Here is a 20237-nt window from a genome sequence, read left to right on the forward strand (position 1 = left end):
TCTGCACACATTAGTAAATCACGTCACAGGAGGGCAAAGATAAACCCCAGCAATCACAAAATAAATCGCGCTGGGTGCATTTTGTGGCGACCGTGTCAACTAATGTAGAGGATTTCTGTCTCTGAGCATTTGAATTTTTTCTCCCCTGCTCCTTCAGGTTCCAGGAAGTCCAAACATTGTAAATCAAAAATGGATTTCAGAGCATGTTTGCTTAAAAACAACTGTCTTATAGGCGGCATTCTGCAGGGTGTTGGCCCTTTGTCAAAAGAGCTTTGTTGGATGTCACAGGTTCAAATGTGGATTGTCATATGAACCTCACTACAGGTGGGTTCACTGATGCGTTTGAGGGTTGTAGAAGCTGAACTTTCTCCCAGCGCTGGTGCACTATTTCCATCTGACACTGATATCCTGCTCGTCCTCTTTATTGGGTTATTCTCAGATTTTTGGGTGTGTTGCAGTTTTCTCTGTATTTTGGACCTTGGAAACTGCATGTGAGACAGCCATGACAAAGGACATGTGTGCTCTGTCATGATAAGATCTGGGACTCCCTTTTGTCAATCATTTGTGTGATGAAGATCAGCTGACTGACAGCTTGGATTTATTATTAGATACTTGCAGTGGACCTAAGTGTGCAGAGGGATCTCTTTTCTATATTTGAGAAGACGCTTGGGGGAGGACACAAATACAGTAACCTGTCCAATACAATGCATCCCTGTGGGAGCCAGTTTCTGCCATCTATCGTAGGGTACTATGGTTTTGTACTGTACAGTATGAGATGACAGAGACATACTACATTGATATCTTTAAGTATTTGTATTTGGCTATAATTTTGCAAATCAATGAGCAGCAGGATTGTTGCATCAGTGTGGCTAAGTACCTAAATTTATTGAGTATTGTTTCATTGGATTAGCCAAAAACAGACATTCAGCTCTGGTTATTTTATCTGTAAACTGCTGTTCAGTTGAATTTACTCTAGACCAACACAGTGCACAGCTTATCAGTATCGTGATGTATGATTATATATACTTTGAAAGAAGATTTGTATCTGTATCTCAGCCCTATTACCAAATTATATACAAATCCTGCAGATTTGTCAAAGCTGGCCGTAAGCGGCTGGTGAGTGGATGTCAGTTTGCAGCAACGTCAGCTCAAAAAGCAGCAATTTCTGCCACCCAGAGGCTCAAACTTGGTCTGATGCCCAGGCCAGAAAACACCTTGTCGTTCATGTCCTCCAAGTTCTCCTTCTGTGGAGGAGATGACGAAGTGGAGTAATCCCCAGAAACACATCGAATAGCTGCATCATTAAAAACCACCCAACACACACTGTGGGGTTGGACACATGCAGTCCACTCGTGCAGTTCTGCGTCTGTCCAACAGAGGGCGGGGAAACGTGCCTTCAGGGCCTTCTTGAGGTGCTGTACAGATTACAGATGGGCCCAGTAATCACCCAGATTAAATTTAGCTTTCTGAGACGTGAAAATGGCTCTTCTCAGATATCACACTCTGACCTTTTAACAAATCTGGTTTTCCTCAGGCACTGCTGAAGTCATCTCCCAGTTTTCTTTATCAGACTCGGGGCACTCGCTCTTTATCTCCGTCTGTCTCCTTCGTCCTGCGTTTGTGTGGAGAAGCAGAACGAGCATGAGAGGCGCGTTTTATCTGCATCCGTCTGCATCTATCTTCTCCGTTTCTGGCCTGTAACTGTAATCAAATCTACGAGCCTCCAAGAGGCCATGAAGATGACTTTACTGTATTTCTCATCTCATGCCCCTCCCGATGACCTCCCTCTTCCATCACCCCCCGACACACACACACTTACAGCATCCTTCCTGACCTCGTGAGCTAATGTCCAAATGACATTTAGAAATTATGAATGCTGCTGACCACCAAGAGGATGCAGAGAATGGATCGACAGAAATAGCAGAGAGGAAAATAAAGATGGATAAACGGGTAGACAGAAGGAGATGGTGCAGAGGCTGGAAACTGTGGACCTGAGCACAATTATTTTGAAACTTCTGAACAGACGAGGCTGTTTTTTAAAGACTCGGTGCTCAGCCTAATGTGTGGAAGTTTTAAGATTGAAAACAGGTGATGTTAAAGCATTCAGTCCACCCACAAGTCATACCAACGACTTCTGTTCTGTAAAACTCATCTAGACCTTTTATGAAGTAATATTTTCTTCTGTGGTAGCTAATAGAAACAATACTGTGAAGTTATATTACCCAAAATGAACTAAGACCGGAACCAGTGATTAAAGAAAAAAAGCACAAATATCAGCCATATTTGGGCCATTTTCAAAGACAGCACAGGTTAAATGCTTCCATCTGAAAGGCAGAGATTTGCAGCTTTAATGGCTCTATTATTGCAGCATTTATGCGCCAGGATGTGTCACAAAGACAAAAGTTTTATTGTGGGTAGTTAATTGCAGTAATTATTTTGAAAATAACTTTAACAGGTTTTTTCTGACTCCAGCCGTCACATTTTGACTCTGACTGGCTGGAGTGTAAAACTTCCTCTAATCATGCAGGTTTTCTGCGTTTGAATTCGACTCAGCGGCTGAAACGCCCACGCTCTGAACATGTGCAACATGTGCAATCAGAGCAGCTGCTAGTCAAAGTTTGTTTGAGTGGTTTTCAGCACTATTCTGATTTTAATCTGTGAACCATTTAAAGGGCCGGTCTGTCAGATTTAGTGACATCTAGTGGTGAGGTTGGAGACTGCAACCAACTGAACACCGCTGGCCTGACCCTCCATTTCCAAGCACGTCAGAGAAACTATGGTGGTCGCCAAAGATGCAAAAGTCCCTCTAGAGCCAGTGTTAGTTTGTCCACTCTGGGCTACTGTAGAGACATGTTGGACTCCATGAGGAGGACCTGCTCCCTCTGTAGATTTAAAGAGATCGTTCTAAGATAGCAAATAATAATTCACAAACAAAAACATATTAATGAACTTTCAATTCCCCACACTCTGGATCTTTGAGTCAAATTCATTAGAAACTTTGGTGGATTCCATGTTTCCATATCTGGAACAGCATTTGTGCTGAAGAGGTTTGGGCGACTTAAAGTTTCAAGTTTTCTCTCCCACCCGGGAAGAAGGTGGATCAGCTGAATCCCAATCGGGCAACCATATCTGCCCACCGTAGCCCTGGATAGATGGGTAAATAAATAATACAGAAGGAGGGAAATAGAAATGAAAGGCCAGACTCTTTATTAATGGATGGCCTCCACCAAAACAGATGGACTGGGGGATGGGAGGGGTGGAAGACAAGGAGGGAGTGTGGGTTTGGAGGAGCAGGAGCTGAAAGAAAAGCGAAGAGCCTTATTCATGAATATCAGACCAGCTCTGCGTCCATATAGCCGTCTTTAATTATGGAGGAAAGCTGTCACGCAGATGGACACACATGAGCGCAAATGAAATGTGGAGCCCGGATTTGGACGCAGAATGACATCCTGTCCAAAGTTAGACTCAGAAGAGGAGCTCTCCTCTCTGCTGCCTATACTGTTTTCCTCATCTGTCCATCTCGTACGCCCCAGTGTGTGCGTGCATGTGTTTAAGTGGATTTGTTGCCGGCAGTTTTCAACCTCTGGAGGATTTCTTCTGTTTTTCCCCTCCCGCAGAAAATATCCCGCCACGCTCTCGAACGCCTCCGTTCACTCTCTCCACCATCTTCTCTCCATCCCACACACACTATTCTGATTTCTATAAATCCTTTAGCGACACTAATTAGTACTTTTGTTATCAGAAACTGCCCCGAGCCCCCTATATCTCTGCAGTCTTTCATTTTCCATTCTGCTCTTCCTTCCTCCCCGGGGAGACACTTACTCATTCATTCCTTCACCGCTCCTCTCTCACTGGACTGGTAATGGGGATTAAAGGCTAATTGAGGCTTAATTGAATAATGGATTAGAACATGCATAAGCACGTGCGCACAGATGGATTTTTAAAAAATTTTTTTTAGTTTTATCTAACTTTTTTAGGCAGCATGGACGTATAGTGTTTCTCAGCATGCTGATTAACCCACAGCTGCATGTTCACACCTTGGCTGAGCAGTTGTGGGTCAAGTGTTTCGTGTGAGACCTTCGAGACGGTGGTTATTGTGAGTGTTGCTTTGCACTCTTTGAGACACGGATGGCTTCGATGTTATCTATCTAGTTATCTATGTTGGCAATGTCTTGTCTGTCTAATTCTCACCTCAGTCCAAAGAATAATGTGTTTGCAGAAAATCAAAAACTGTCTGCAGACGCGGGGGAGAAAAAGCAAAGACAGTGGACGTCCTGCTGCTTGACAGCATAATCCAATGATCTTTATTGAATAAATGGATTATATTGTCTTATTACTGATACATAATATGGATACATGATGCAAAAACAGATCTGTTTGTCATTTTCTGTACATTTAATCTTCTCACAAAGCAGATTAAATTCACATGGAGGTCTCGAACTATAACAAATCCATTTTTCTGATTTGTAAACAGGTTGCTGGTCTTTGCATTTAACATGCAGCATCTTAAAAACAGACACATTTAACTTCTGAAATACAATCATATCTGAAGCCAAAAGCCTCCAGATTAGAAGTTAGAACGCTTTTGTTGTGAAACATTTCCTTTCTCTCGACTCGGAGCATCATGCAGAGGGAGCAAAGACAAAGTTTTTTCTGTTGTTAATCCAAGCAGCCTTTAATTTATGATATCTGGGGAGACGGCAGACGAAGGAGCCATTAGTTGGTCCCATGCAGGCGGACTAAAGGCTGTTTGGCTATTTGATTTCATGGCTCTTAACACAAACTCAGACAGACAGACAGACGGGGAGAGTGTGATCTCAATGGATCTGCACTCATTATTTCTTCCTCTCCCTCTCCCGCTCTTTCGTTTTTAACGCCACTGTGTCAAACACCTCCACACCATAAGCAGATTGGGAGTCAGCAGGTGTGTGTTTGTGTGCATGACAGAGTGTGTCGTGTGTGTGTGCGCGCGCTTTTTGGGGGATGGGTGGCATCCCTATTGCCATGGGAACAAGGGCTTGTAAAAAAGAAAGTAATTTGTCTGGTTTCTATGGCAACCTGCTACACAACAGCAAGCCCTGAGAGATGCTGCATGCACCTGCAACGAGGCTGAGGACACTTCATGCTATGTGTGCGTTTAAGTCTATGAGCAGGCACGAGCGGCTTACCGCGCAGGAAAACAGATACCTGTGCTGTCATGATGCTCCTGCCAACAGGTTTTCATGTGCACACCCCAATATGTCATGGAAAATAACTTTTTAGTGTTTTAGGATCTTTAAAACAATATTACTGGCTGCAAACACAACAACCCCACACAGAGAGGCAAAAGCATTAAGAAGCGTTGGTTTTCACAGAGAAGCAACGTTTTTCTGTGACTGGTATGGAGATGTTGAGATGTCACAGAGATTCACCTCCAAAGCATCATTTACTTTCATGCAGGTTGCACTTTAAATGTGTGAAATCCTAGAAATCACACCCCAGCTGCCCGCTGCCACTCACTCACCGCGGACTGACGGTGTTTCTCTGCATTGTGGCGGCGCGGCGCGGCGAGAGGCGGAGTCGTGAGGGCGGTGCAAAGGAGGCAAAAAGAGGCAGAGAGAGAGAGAGACGATCCCCGGTTTGAAAGCCGGTAATTACTGACGTGCCTTCCCGAGGAGGAGAGCAGTCGCTGCTGGGAGAGCAGCCCGGTGGCGGATGAACAGGGGCTCCGTCAAACCACCGGGGCGATGAGGAGAGGAGTGGACGGACCACAGAGAGCCCCTCTGCCGCAGAGGAAACCCGGATTAGGCTGATCTGACAAACAGCTCTCCCGGCATCCCCGGTGCGTCCACGCCGCGTCACGAGCCCACCCGGCCAACCCACCCACCTCGACCACCCATCGGGTAGTGTGGCGGTTCGGTGGTGTAGGGTGGAGCTGGACGCACGAGTAGCCGGCTGGATCGAGATCTCCGTCATCGCCGGGTCGGTCCCCCCTCCCCGTTCCCCTGTTTAGGTATGTACAACCTGGCGTCAGTGTAGTGTGCAGCGCGTCTGCTCTGCAACCTGTCCGAGTGCACACAGAAGCTCTGAATTCAGCTGAATAAGTCTGATCATGAGAACACTTTGGCTCTGCGATTTTTCCTCTGTTGCGCACAGAGCCGCGCAGCTTGCAGAGGGCACTGAACGCAGCAGGGTGCTGCTTATTAAATGTAAAGTGGGCTGTCAGTGTGCTTTCTAACCGCAGAGCAGAGGAGCGCTGGCTCATTTAACAGCTTTCTCTCTTTTGTACGATTCCAGCGGATGAGCGAACCCCGGGGACAGCGGCGCACCTGTGACCGGAGGAGGGTTGGATTCTCCCCGGTTGGCGACCTCTTGCTCCGGTGGACAAATCCTCCCACCGCCCGGCGTCAACTCTCCTCCACCATCCTGAGAGCGACGGCGCCCACCGATGCGTCCGGCGGCCCCTGATGCTCGGCAGTGCTCCGGGGCTTTCCGGTCGGTGGGAGAGGCTCGAGCCGCGGCCGCGCGCTAGGATGCTGCGCCAGGTGTTGCACGCGGGCCTGAGGACTTCCTTCCACGCGCTGGGCCGGTTCGTGGCGAGTCACCCGGTGTTCTTCGCCTCGGCACCCGTGCTCCTCTCCATCCTGCTGGGGGCCAGCTTCAGCCGGTACCGCGTGGAGGAGGACGTGGAGAGCCTGCTCGCGCCCAAGCACAGCCTGGCAAAGATAGAGGGAAACCTGGTGGACAGCCTGTTCCCCATGAACCGCTCCAAGCACGCGCTCTACTCCGACCTGCAGACGCCGGGTCGCTACGGGCGCGTGATTGTCACCACCCGAAAGGGGAGCGTGCTGGATCCGGTTCATCTGGACACCATACTGAAGGTACCCGCGCGCACGGCCCGCGCACACGCTGATTCTTAAAAAGTCAGTGCTTCTCAATGGGAGCTGACAAACTAGGATGATAAATGAAGTGGGATCCTTAAAAAGTGCTTTTAAGTAACACTGTGCACACATGCAAAGCCAGCAACCACCAATCAGCAAATGCTTATAATCATGGACACAACATTAACACTTTACACAGCTCTCTTGTGATTCGTTTTTGTAGAAAATTTAACATCTGTGCCTTTTAAATCACAGTTTATACGCCATAAAATGAGGCTACAATGCATCTTCGGAGTCCAAGTTTAAAACAAATCAATTCAGAAACACACACGGAGGTAAAGGTCAGAGTCTGCAGGCCGGAGCACATATGCAAACTGTCTTCCTCCTCATTCTCGGTGATTGATGGCCGTTAAGCAGAACAACCCAGTCCCATTTCAAATAACGCCGGCAACCTTTGTGGTTATGCAGTAGAGCAGTTTAATTACAAAGCAGAGTTAGCTGGAGCTCCGAGGCCACTCTCTCTCTGTTTGTATTCCTAAATGGATTTATGAGTATTAGCTTGACACCACTGGAGCAATTAGCCAAATGATTTCATGAAGTTGTGTGGTTGTAATCAGAGCTTGCTGACTAATAGGCCAGAGACACTGAGCTCTGTTGTGTAGACTGCGTGTGTGCTTGTAGCCTACATACTCTATGCAGAATGCCTGTTTCTGTGTGTAAGTGTATGTCAAATATGGTTATTGTGACCCACTTTAAATAGACCCATAGCTCCGTCCACAGAGGACTGCCACAGTTAGACTGGCTAGTTTAGAGCTGTGCATCATTTACTGCAAACAGGCTGCGAGACACACGCGGTGGTGCATAACAGAGAGTGCTGTGAGAGGAAAAAACTCGCTGTTACATAATCTTACACTCCCAGCCCGCCCTGTCGACTTGTGCATCAGTCTGCGAGCTCCTACGTTTCCCAAAATGCCATCCAACAACCCTGTGAGAAAGGGTCTGAACCTGTTGCATGAGAGAGAATAGCAGTGATAGCCAGGACGAGACAGGAGTTCCACTTGCAACAAGAGGAAGAATTGTGTGTCACACCCGATGAGTCAGTTGAATTTTGGACGATTTAAGCTTTGGTCAGTGAAGGAACCTGTAACTCTTCTTCTTCTCATTAATTAGTGTCTCTGCAGGACTGTGAGTCAAACTATGCTCATGTCAAAGCACAACCTTACCTCCGTCACTCTTGTCCAGGAAGTTGATTGACTTTTCTGTCCCCTTTAGGCTGGAAATACCATGGTGTGATTTTGTACAGACTTGCATGGTCCTTTGGTGGACTTTGGTGAGCCCCTGACTTTTTTTTTTCCAGCTCCAGCAGCAGATTAAAGTCTCAACATCGACCTGAAGCATTGACTCCCCAGATGATGAATACTAACTATGGTGATTCCCTCCATCTATTTTAGCACCACCATCAGGTCTAAATTTTAATGTGTTCAACTCTTCATGACCAAATACCTGCAAAATTAAAGACAGTCCCACCAGCCTCAGCCCCACTTTGTTTTTACGACTACACAGCAAACATTAGCATGCTAACATGCTGAATTAACACAGTTGACATGTGAACATCAGCATGTTAACATTGTCATCGTTAGCATGTTAGCACGCTGATGTTAGCATTTAGCCAGCACAGAGCCGCTAGCATGGCTGCAGACTCTTAGTGGATTAAAGATCTTCACCTGTGGGACCTGATGTTTTGGAATTAATATTCTCAAATTGGGCCTTTAAAATGAATTTAGTGATCTGAGGCACCTGCACAGGGAATTTTAAGGTCGTGCCAAGAAATTGCTCACAATAACAATGACAGATTGGTGAGATTCTGCAGTAAAAAGACACAAAAATGAAACTGAGGATTTGGGTAACTCTCATAACAAGTCAAGGAACAAACTTTCAGAACTAATCAATGTTCAGGTGACATTCCAACACACACACACACACACACACACACACACACACACACACACACCCTCCCTCTCTGGAGTCAATGCAGTATTCTGAGGCGGGAGACGGCTCTGCCCATGTTCGCTGTGGCGAAGACTGGCATCAGGCCTGTTGCTTAGTAACCAGGACTGTGGATGCTGGCGCTGTTGTAATCTCGCCATAGAAACGGAGGGAGGATTCATTGTTACTCCGTCGAGTAAAGACACACACACCTACACATACACTCCCCCGCACGTCCCTCTCTCTTATTCACTCAAACAAACAGCTAGAGAGGAGGAGGGCGTGGGGGAGGGGATATCTGAGGAACTTTGGGGGGATGTTTTTAAGCCCATCTGTCTGCTGCAGAGTTAATTCAGAGGAAAGTCAACAAACACCAGCAAACCATGTGATATGTTTTCATGTGTGCATCTCTGTGTAGCTCCTGGACCTTTAAGTACAGAGGTGGCTGTGTTCCAATTAGTGCACGAAGAGTCAATAAATAAAGTTCCTTTAGAAAAGAAACAGCTAGAAAGTCGAGGCACACGAAGAAGGCGAGTGAGCCACACTTACAGAGTTTCACTGTGAGAAACTTTTTCTGCTCTTGTCACAGTTTACTCTCACTAAACTGGGCCACTGGGACGCTCATTTCTTTCATGTTTGGGGTGTTTTCTCCGCACAGCTCCACAGGCGGATCTACCAGATGCAGGTGATGGTCCCGGCAGCAGGCTTCAACAGCTTCAACTACTCCTTCTCCTACCTCTGTCTCCCCGACGACAAGAATGTCTGCATCATCGATGACATCATCCGTGCCATGGAGGAGATCCAGGCAGCTCGCACCTCCAACCGCTCCGTCCCGATCCTGCGGTATCCGATCACACAGCTGGCGGACGGCCGGCAGGCGTACATTGGCCACCAGCTGGGTGGCGTGCAGGGCTGGGGTCCCAGCGGGGCGGTGCGTGGTCCGGGGACAGGGGCCAGGGGAGAAGGTGTACGTTCAGCCAGGGCGTTGCAGCTCACCTACTACCTCCAAGCCCGCGGTGGCCTGATGGACCAGGTGGCCAACCAATGGGAAAAGGCCTTCTGCGCTGAGTTACAGCACTTTGCAGCGTTGCACCCAAAGCTGGGCCTGTACCCTTCCACTTCCTCATCTCTGAGGACAGACTTCCAGTTCTCCTCGGTTCTAGCACGCCGCCCCCTGTTGGCCAGCTTGGGGGTGTGTGGTGTGCTGGCTGTCCTCTGCTGCTCTATGAGGGACTGCGTGAGGTCGAAACCCTGGTTGGGACTGTTGGCTCTGCTGTCAATCACACTGTCAGGCCTCACTGCTGCTGGGATACTCAACCTGACCGGGGCCACCTACAACTCTACGTACCTGGGCATCCCTTTCGTCATGCTTGGTAGGTTTAAAACTCGTACTTTTAACAGTAAAATAACAAATAGAAAAGAAATATTTTATCTTTTGGGTCTTTGTAATTCTGTGCTTTGATGTCCTCAGCTCCATTTGTCTGGAAGTGGCCTCTCAGTTCAGGACATTTTTGGATGCACACTTTTTGAGAACTCATGGTTGTTGAATGCAGAGAAGCAAAACAATGGATTAAGGCAGAGAGAAATCAAAGGAAAGTGAAGCTAAAACATGGCAGGTGGGAGCTGCGGTGAACATTGCCATTGCTTTTATATCACAGACTGCCTGTGTTCACCGTCTGCTTTTTGAGTACCTGTGATGGGTTTTGCAGATGCCAGCCTCGGGCTGAAAACCATTTCAAAGTAGACAGATCATCAGAATGACTGACAAGTGGCAGGGCATGAACTTGACTTACAGAGAGGGAGGATGATGGCACTAACAATACATTTTGTGACTGGGGGCATAAACTTAATCCAAAGGCTCTGAAAAGTAAGTTGCTCAGGTTCATGAACTGGAGTTTGGAACCAATCCAGAGCTGGAACCAGAAGATTTCTCACTATTTTACAATTACAATTTTTGTAATTTCCCAAAACCAGCGATCCAACAATCACCCCCACTTCATTGACCAGATGTCAAGTTAATTATGGGCAGCTGTCTTGAATCCTGTCCTCTCTGTCCTGAAAATGAGACTAAACCCAAGTTTTGATTATAGACTAATAAATCATTATACGCTGATCGCTGGGAAACATTGCTTTGGTGTTGCCCACAGACGGGCAGTGCTCCAGCTCTCCATTGGCTACAGCAGGGACTGCAGGGTACAAGTCTGTATTCTGTATGAATTATAGCTGCTGTAGGTTTTTGTGGCCGTGTATAGTAGGAGTGACCTGATGTGTGTCGCACATACAGATGTGGTAAGTATAGATCTGTATGTAACTTACCCAGTAAGTCAACAGTGTTTTTCCTGTTGACAGACAGTTGACTTCAGGAACAAATATGATTGATTTTAGTGTTGAGTTTTGACTTTCTAGTGTTTTACTGTTCATTGAGACACACTGACACCAAAGTCTTTCCAGATACCAACATAAATTCAGGTTATCTGCCAATAATGAGCTGATACCAGCACTATCTCTCGCTTTCCAACATTTAAAATATGTACTGTATACCTCAGTGTGGAATTCAATCAGTTGATTTTTTATGTAAGGCAGAAGGCCAGGAATTGCTGTGGCACCAAAAAATGAGTTAGTGGCCAAGTGTGACTCAGTGGATGTAAATTAAAGCAGGAACACTGAATTTTATAAAGCAACGGAGAAACTGCTTTTAATGTGGATCGATCACATCATGGCTGACGCCCTGTCCCGTTAATAAGGTCAGTATGCCCAGACTACCATAATTCATAGATACACTGCAGACCTGACGCCACAGTACTCGAGACCAAAGTCCTCAGGAGGGTAGCCCGCAAATCTGGAGGGGCAACATTTTCAGGTTAGAAAATAAAATACTTTAATGAGGAAGTAAGTCTTGTGCAGACTGCAGGAGCTTGCAGTGTTTCAGATACACTTGAGGCAAATGTGACTGTTTTTCATTCCCAAATGCATTGATTGCGGTGGAGTTAATTATCAGCTGCCTGCATGTTGAAAGTTTAGTTTATGTGTTTGGACAGTGAGAATATGAACAAGCAAAAAAATTAATAAGACAACAAACTAGGAACAAACAGAAAGTGTGGAGTTTATCTTGAGTACACGCATGCTAAATACTACAGGATGTGCTAAATGTAACCACTCACGCTCACATGTAGTCCATACCATAATTACTCTGTAATGCGTAGGAGGAAGGGCTGCTGTCAGGCTTAAAATAAATGTGGAGAAAGCAAAAGAGAGGGTGAGGGGGCTCGATGGAATATCGCTGTAAATGGGGGTCGAGAGAAGCAGAAAATGAAGTTAAACAGCAGTTAGAGGGAAGGAAAGCAGGCAGGGATGATTTTTCAGAATCGAGTAGGCAGACGGAAAAAGGTGGGAGGAAGTGTGAGGAGAGAGAAGGATGTGTGGTTTCACAGCAGGGAGAGAGGCGACAGGAGAGGGAGAAATATAGTAGATACTGATGGGTTTTTTTTTTTTTTAAAAACTGTTTCTGTCAGAATCAGGCATCAACTGTTTCCACATAGATGCTTATTAGCTTGCAAGTGATGTGTTGACGGGGAGACCGGAGTGTGTTTGTGTACAAAGGAGGTGAGTTAATGATGTGAAGGTGTTGGTTTAGTCATCTGTGCATCCATTTACTAATAACGTTGTCCATTTTCAAAACATTTAAATTGGAAGAGATCCAAGTTTTGTGGTTTTGAATCTCGAAAAGTTTTTCAGTTTTGACCAAACTTCACTGATGTGATGATTTGCAGTTTTTCTCAGTCTCGTAATAAGATATTTTGTGATGTTTCCTTGGGCTCTGTGAAAGTCGTGCCAGACATTTTTCGATATTTCTCTGACATTTTATAATGTCAAAAAAAAAAGATTAATCTTTAAACAGTCATACTTTTACTCACTCTAGGCTGTTTTTCTCAGTTCAGTTCATTTACAGCATTTAAAATGAACCACGTTTGAGAAGTTTATTTTACTTTTCGCATGTTTGAATGGAGAGTTTTCAGTGTCTGAAATCCATTTTATGACACAACAGTAACATCGAGGGGCTGGAAAGCATTCTGGCAAAGGAAACATCTTCATTTTCTGGGTTTTTTCTTGTGTTAGTACCTGAATGTGTGTGTCTGTGTGTGTGTTTGTCCATGAGTGCACATTAGCCCGTCTGAAGCGCCGGTAAATATCAGAATCGCTGGGCAAGTGACTCTCTTTTTGTTCTCATCTTCTCTCTGCAAGATTAACCTCTCCGCCTCTTTCGCTGTCGTTCACTGTCTAATTCCCTCTCTTTCACACACACACACACACACACACACACACACACACACACACACACACACACACACACACACACGTGTCACTTCGGAGGACATTACACTGACTGACAGTCATTTCCTGGAGAATTAGCCAAATCTTAACCCAAGTCTTCATTCTAAAACGTAATGATGTCATGTCATGGTTACTTGCATTTTGTCCTCATAAGGAAGGCGAGTCCTCACAATGCATGAACAGATTAATGTCCCCACAATGTGAGTAATACTTGATCTCTCTCGTACACACACACACTTGCACACACATCACAGGTCTGCAGACTTTCTCAGTTGCGCCCACGCCTGAAGTGTCGGTACGTTATGCCTCTGCTAAGGTGTTAAGTGTTTCGCCATGGTGAGGTCACTGAAGAGAGAGAGAGAGGAGTGGGGGGGGGGGGTAATGTGTGTCACTGGTGACTCACGGGTGCCATGGCAACCATGGAAGAGGAAACCATTAAAAACCATCTGCCGCACATACAGTATATACACATGTATGTGCGTGCATGCAAGACTGGACCGATGCACTCAGTCACCTCAAATGAACACTGATGAGGGTTTTTGAATCAGTGTATTAAAACCTGACTCTTGACATGATACTACTGATGTTTGCAGCTATAAATCTATTCAGTGTGAGGCTTTGTTTTTGTGCATCTGTTGGATCACAACTTGTTCTATGTTAAACATAATTTAAGTTTGTTTTAATGACTTTTTACCTCTGTTGAGAACTGTTAAATTCTTAAATTCTCATGTACTGCAGCTCCGGGAAAGTACCAATTTCCCAACTAGGATTGTTAAAGTCACACGAAAACTGCATTTCCATGGTGTGGTCTGTCTATGATTTCACATATTCCTAGTTTAAACAGGATTGAGGTGTGACAGTATGCAGAGAGGACTCTTCAAAAGCAAGCAGGCTGAGTTACTGCAGTTCCTTTTGCAACGGTGTGATTCCTCAAAATGAACAAATTGAAGCCAAGCACGGACCAATCAAAGCGTTCAAGGGTAACTGCACCTGAGTTTTGTGTCTGTGCAGGTGGATTGTATGTTAAGCAGTTAGATTAACGTAGCCTAGCTTAAGTTCAATAGCAGCTCCTCTCTAAAGAAGGGGAGCCTCAAGACCAAGACTACAAATTATAATTTATCATATCATCATGTTTTAAAGCTGCAATGGCGAATGTGTTTGCAAGCAGTCATGCATCCAGTGGACTCTTAGCCACATTAGCATTCATTTGTAGTCAAGTTTCTGTCCACTTGACAAATGTAAGTCCAATATTAACTTTCCTTTCAGCTCTGTTTTGGTTTTCATTGACTCCTGAAAGACAAATCTGAATCTTAGCTGCTAAACGCTTCACCTGCTAGTCGCTAACTTTGTCTCTCTGCTGGTTGGTGCTGAGTGTGCAGCAAACAGTTTTTATCCCTTTTTCTTTGTTGGAAATAGCTGCCTGCTGCAGCTGGAAAGTTTGATGAGAGCCATCAACCACCGGGGTGTAATCAAGACACCCCAGGAAAAAAGGAAACAAGTTGTTTGGAAATTAGCTAGTTTGGAGACTGAGCCAAATCTGTGGGTTGTAAAATCAAATCAGTGAGCTGAAACGAAGTTCAAATGCTCCACAGTGTTTCACCACTCTGAGCAACTCCTTTTATATTATGTATAGGTTTATTTTAAAAAGAGCCTTCCTTGAGTTTTTTGGGGTAAATACTGAAGATAATACAGGTTTCATTCAACTCACATTCCTATTTCTGTTTCCCATCAGGCCACGGGCTCTTCGGCTCCTTCGAGATGCTGTCATCGTGGAGGCGAACTCGAGAGGACCAGCATGTGAAGGAGCGTGTGGCGAGCGTCTTTGAGGACGTCATGCTGCGTTTCTCTGGCTCCACCATGCTCCACCTGATGACCCTGGGGCTGGCCGCCTCGCCGCTCACCAACATGGAGGCTGTCCGGCTCTTCTGCCGCACTGCCGCCTTGGCTGTCACCATCAGCTATGTCTACATGTTGTCCTTCTACAGTTCCTGTCTGGTGTTCACTGGATACTTAGAGACCGGGTACAGACATGGCTGCTTCTGCCGGCGTGTCCCCAAACCGGACAGGCTGGACTCTAAACCGGCCTGGTACAGGTGTCTCATGTACACTCGCTACCAGGATGAGAATCAAACCACCAACCCACCACATGGGGTCAGCCACAGTCACGCACACATGGCAAATCCTAACCTAACTCACACACATGCACACACGCATCCGCATACGGCGAACAATCCTGCTGCGCACGGACACGGCCACATGGCTAACTCCACACACACTCATCCACACCCACACACACTCTCCACAGCTAACACGGACCCTCACCCTCCGGACTCTCACCTTTTGCTGGGGTGTGTGAGGCGATGCTATGGAGACTGGATCACTAACACCTATGTCAAACCCTTCGTGGTCCTGCTGTATCTGGTTTACATCTCCTTTGGATTGATGGGCTTCCTACAGGTGAGGCAACAATACATCATTTTGTTGTATGCAAACATGTTACTCTTCGATTTCATATCAGCAACTCCCATCAAGCCTTCAAATGGAGCACAATGGGATTCATAAGTACAGTACAACCAGCAAATCACACCACATGGCGGCCATTTTTCTTGGATGTAATGCTCAGGCTTGTTCATGTAAAAAATATTTAGCATAGCTCCTATGGCTAAAAATGGAGTTTTGGTACATACGTATGTATATATTGTGACTATTTTTGTACGTATGTATGAAAAATAAAAAAAAAATTCTGTTGTTTACAGGTGACCCAGGGTTCAGACCCCAGTGCACTGGTTGCAATGGATACAGCGACAGTATTGTACACCCGTGCCCAGCAGCGATACTTCAGTTCGTACTCGCCTGTCATTGGATTTTACATCTATGAGAGTGCCCCCTACTGGAATGCCTCGGTGCAGCGGGATCTGCTGGAATATGCCAAAGGCTTCCAGCGAATCAGCTGGCTGGAAGCTTACCTGAACTACCTGTCAGATCGCAACCAGTCCACCAGCCAGCCGCGGGAAAACTTCACCCACACCCTCCGCCACTCCTTCCTCCGCGAGCCGCAGTTTGCCCACTTTGCCGACGACATCATATTCGCTGAGCGCGGTCAGGGCGAGGAGCCGGACGTGGCGGCGTCCCGGATCTTCCTGGTGGCCAAGACGACGGAGAACAAGCGCGAGGAGATGTCAGTGCTGCTGGACACGCTGCGACGCCTGTCGCTGACTTCACGAGTCCGCTTCCTGATCTTCAACCCCTCCTTCGTCTACCTGGACCGCTACGCTGCAGCGGTCAGCTCCCCCCTCAGACACTCACTGCTGGCGGTGCTCTTCCTGTTGGGTCTGTCCTCTCTGGCCGTAGTGGAGCCACTGGTCTCCGTTTGGCTGGGCCTCACCCTGCTCTCCGTCCAGTTCGGGGTGTTGGGCTTCATGACCTTGTGGGGTGTGGAGCTCGACTGCATGTCTGTGTTGTGTCTGATCTCGGCCTTGGGGCACTCGGCAGACTGCAGCGGCCCCCTCCTCTGCGGTTTCGCCTCGGGTCGGGGTGACAGCAGGACTCGCTGGGTGAGAGTGGCGCTGGAGAGACACGGGGTCCCCTCCCTGCAGACGCTCATCTGCTACAGCGCCGCTCTGGTGCCCGTTGGCTCTGTGCGCTCCAACCTCACACGCACTCTGTTCCGCTGCCTCACCCTCACGGCCGGCTGCTCGGCCCTGCACACGCTCGCGTTCCTGCCCACCCTCCTCACCTTCCTGCCTCCCTCCAAGAGCCGGGGACACCGGCCTGAAGGAGAGGGGCAGAGGCAGGAGGTGGAGTGCGTTGAAATGAATGACAGCACTCGAGTGGTCGACCAGATCACCACTGTCTGAGCGCGGCGACTGCCAGCCGGGAGCTGGTTCGGTGCAGTCTGAGCAGCTTTGATGCACGCTGCCGACAGGAATGCTGATCCTTGTGAAGAGGAAGAGTGTCACTGAGGGAAAGAAGAAGAGAAATAGAGGAAGAGGAAACAAACAAGTTACCTGCTTGTTACTAGTTCTGCGTGGCATGTGAACGAGCTCTTTCCCAAAGAGCCAATCAGAAGTCGAGGATCAGCTTGAGGCCAGGCCCTGGATGTGATGTCACCACAGACGAAGTGCCACATTTTTCACGTCTCCAAAACTTGCTTTAGATCTGATCATGTTGTTTGGCTACTGCTATCTGTTCGCAAAAATACAGCTACAATCACACGAGGCAATCATCTGTATGACTCAAGTATTTCTACTTCAATGCTGGACAAATAAAGTCAGATCAAGAAAACGTGCGTAAATGGTTTTGGCTTCTATGCAGGCGATGATATTTTTATAGTATTTAAATGGATTCATCATCTGTTTTAAAACCTCCGAACAAAGAACAGATTAGGATAACCAACCGTTTTTAGCTAGCTTTTAGGTAATGACACATCAGATCCTAAAATTAAGGGTGCAACTACTTTAAGGTACCACAACAAACATTTTTTCACTTGTGGTATCAAGCCATGCAGGTGTTTGTGGTAGAAACATGGCTTTCCTGAACTACTTTCTACAGAAGATACAGTCCATCTTGACAGTAAGTTGAGACTCTTTTTCTCATTATCCAGAATGCACAAATCAATATGGGCTGGGTCAACCTGACTAGCATGGTTTACCCAATGCTATAAGAATTTCTTCTGATATTTTGCCCCTCGGCAGTCAAGCAAGCAAATGAGCCCATGAGCTCAAGCCAATCAGATCTCTCGCTGCGGACATGGTGCTACATACAGCAGACTTTACCATTTTGATCAGTCAACAAGTATTTGTCTGCGAATCACCACATGTGCGCAGAAAAAATCCTCAAACCTCTCAGAAGAAAAACACAATAGAATAAGGCACAACACTGTAAAAATGCACCATACTTCCAACACAATGTGCATTTGTGTTTTTTCTGTTTCTTAAATCTGGTCACGGATACAGATCCAAGTTTTATTCACTCTAAATATCCGATCACTCAAAGCTTTGGAAGTGATAATAGCATGACTCCACTATGATGAGAGCTATCATCAAGAAAGGATGTCAGCACCTACACGAGTGTCTCCATTCTTTCTGACCCGTAAATCAGTTTGAATGGAAATATCGTTCTCTTTCAACCTCCTACGGTTCTCCTCCCTGAAGGGAAAGGTTTTTTATTCCTGAATTCATCTCTGTGGCTGAAGGTCCGTGTGTGTGGGAGGGCTTCCTGTTTTTAATCCATGCTCCTCTCCAACATTTGAATGAAAGTATTGTTCAGGCTCTGTGCAGGCGCCACAACCAGTAGGACAAGAGCGTGATCCCTCACCAGCCTCCAACTCATGAGCGCTGCCAGTTGGTTTAATTGAGCTAATGCACGACCTCCACCTGGAGGTACCTCTAAGTGTGGGCTGTGTCATTTTTTGTTAATTACAAAGCAGTTCTTTCTAAATATAATCCACACACAAAGGGATCACCACTGCTGTGGAACATTTAGAAATGGTAAATTATGGTAAAATTGAACATCCTTGAAAAACTGTACATCTTGAGTGCAAAACAGCCAATATACCCATCAAAATCTTAAACAGTCCAACCTATTCCCCTCCTTTTAAAATCAATATCAACCCTTTCTTTCCATAACTAATAGCCCATTGGTTTACACTAAAGATTGAGCACTCAGGGTAGAATTGCACAGGATGCAGCAGGACCATCAGGACCCAGAGGCGCCTCCTGCACCAAATCAATCAGGCTGTCAATCCAAACGCAGTTTATGGCTGCTTCCACGGCATCGCTGCTGAGGTTCACAAGTGGATGAAGGTAGAAGCTGTGGAGAGTGACGTGAGATGTAAAATATTGGGCTGCAATTTACTATTAGGTACAATACGCATAGTGTGTAGTGAGAGGTTTGAAACTGAGGTTTGATGCATACAGTGTGATCCGTTATGTCAGGCTGACCATGAATGTGGCAATAGTTTGGTCGTGTTAGCATGCTAGTGTTTGCTAATTTGCACGAAACCCAAATTACAGCTGAGGCTGATCTTTGGTTTTGCAGATATTTCCTCAGAAACCAAAGTGCTGAACTGTGTCTGACAAACAGTTTGGTGAAGCCGCTCTCCGTCACTTTTGCTTTTCCAGATGAGGCACACACATTTAGTTCATGTTGTAATCACAATCAAGTTCTGCTGTCCTCCAATTGCATTCATTTTCTCTCTTTTGAGTCAACGCACAGCTGGCCCTGTCTCACATCTGGCCTCCACCATCTTAAAGATGTGGCTTCTTTGAGGTTTTATGGCAGCTGCCATCCTTCAAATTACACTACAGCCTCCTTCTGTAGTCCTAAGCACTGTCCAGTGTTCTTTATTCATTTCATTCATCTGTTTCTTCTGCCCTTCACACCACTTCCATACCCTAAAACTGTTTTAGACTGAACTCTGATAATACTGAGGCTGATTTCAAAAAAGTTGGGATCAATTTTCAGTCTGAAAGGTGTTGATGAGCAGTGTTAAATGCCTACACCTGGGCCCTGGACTGTACCATCTGCCACAGCAAAGGAGGGTCTGGGGATAAACTCTTTTTGTTTGTGTATTTTGCGGTTAATTTTCATTTTGTTTAGTTATTTTGTCCCAGTTAAAATTGAGTTCATAACAAACTGTCTACTGTTAACTTGCGGTCTCTGTGTTTTGTCCATCCCTCATTTGTTGGATTGGTTTGGCCTGCTGGTATATATGTTCCCCTGTTTGTCAGCTCAGTTCTGTCTTTGTCCGACTCAGATAAATCACCTCGTTTTGTTGCAGTTCAGTTTCTTTTCTTTTACCTCTTGTGGGCAATTAAGTCAATGATCTTTTAAAAATTTTACATTGCTCTTTCTCATTTTTGGAATAAATGAAAACACTTTTAAAACATAAAATGTGCAGAATGCTGCATCTTGTGTCCTGGAGCTCCGTCCCTGACATGGACGAATAAAAACTTTGACCTTATTCAGGGAGATTTTGGAAACTTAATGTACCCAAGATGTGACCTTTCAGAATGGGACTGCTGCTGCCCTGCCTACGTCAAGAGACAGGTATGGGGG

At 46.2% G+C, this 20237-nt stretch overlaps 1 protein-coding gene across 1 annotated transcript; it reads left to right on the forward strand.

Moving 5' to 3' along the window:
* The first annotated feature begins 5596 nt into the window (after nucleotides 1-5596).
* On the forward strand, nucleotides 5597-17469 carry ptchd1 (patched domain containing 1). The gene is made up of 5 exons (XM_070985497.1): nucleotides 5597-5992; nucleotides 6277-6860; nucleotides 9505-10219; nucleotides 14911-15635; nucleotides 15935-17469. Exons 2-5 carry the CDS (start codon nucleotides 6447-6449, stop codon nucleotides 17033-17035), a joined length of 2955 nt encoding a protein of 984 aa, XP_070841598.1. The 5' UTR covers nucleotides 5597-5992; nucleotides 6277-6446; the 3' UTR covers nucleotides 17036-17469.
* The last annotated feature ends 2768 nt before the right edge of the window (nucleotides 17470-20237 follow it).

This window comes from Chaetodon trifascialis, chromosome 18 (assembly GCF_039877785.1).
Source record: "Chaetodon trifascialis isolate fChaTrf1 chromosome 18, fChaTrf1.hap1, whole genome shotgun sequence".
Lineage (NCBI taxonomy): Eukaryota > Metazoa > Chordata > Actinopteri > Chaetodontiformes > Chaetodontidae > Chaetodon > Chaetodon trifascialis.

Bases quoted from the DNA above. Each gene is read 5' to 3' on its own strand.
- ptchd1 (XM_070985497.1), top strand. From the start codon at position 6,447: ATGCTCGGCAGTGCTCCGGGGCTTTCCGGTCGGTGGGAGAGGCTCGAG. The intron at 6,861-9,504 runs GTACCCGCGCGC...TTCTCCGCACAG, and splicing joins ATCTGGACACCATACTGAAG to CTCCACAGGCGGATCTACCA. The intron at 10,220-14,910 runs GTAGGTTTAAAA...GTTTCCCATCAG, and splicing joins CATCCCTTTCGTCATGCTTG to GCCACGGGCTCTTCGGCTCC.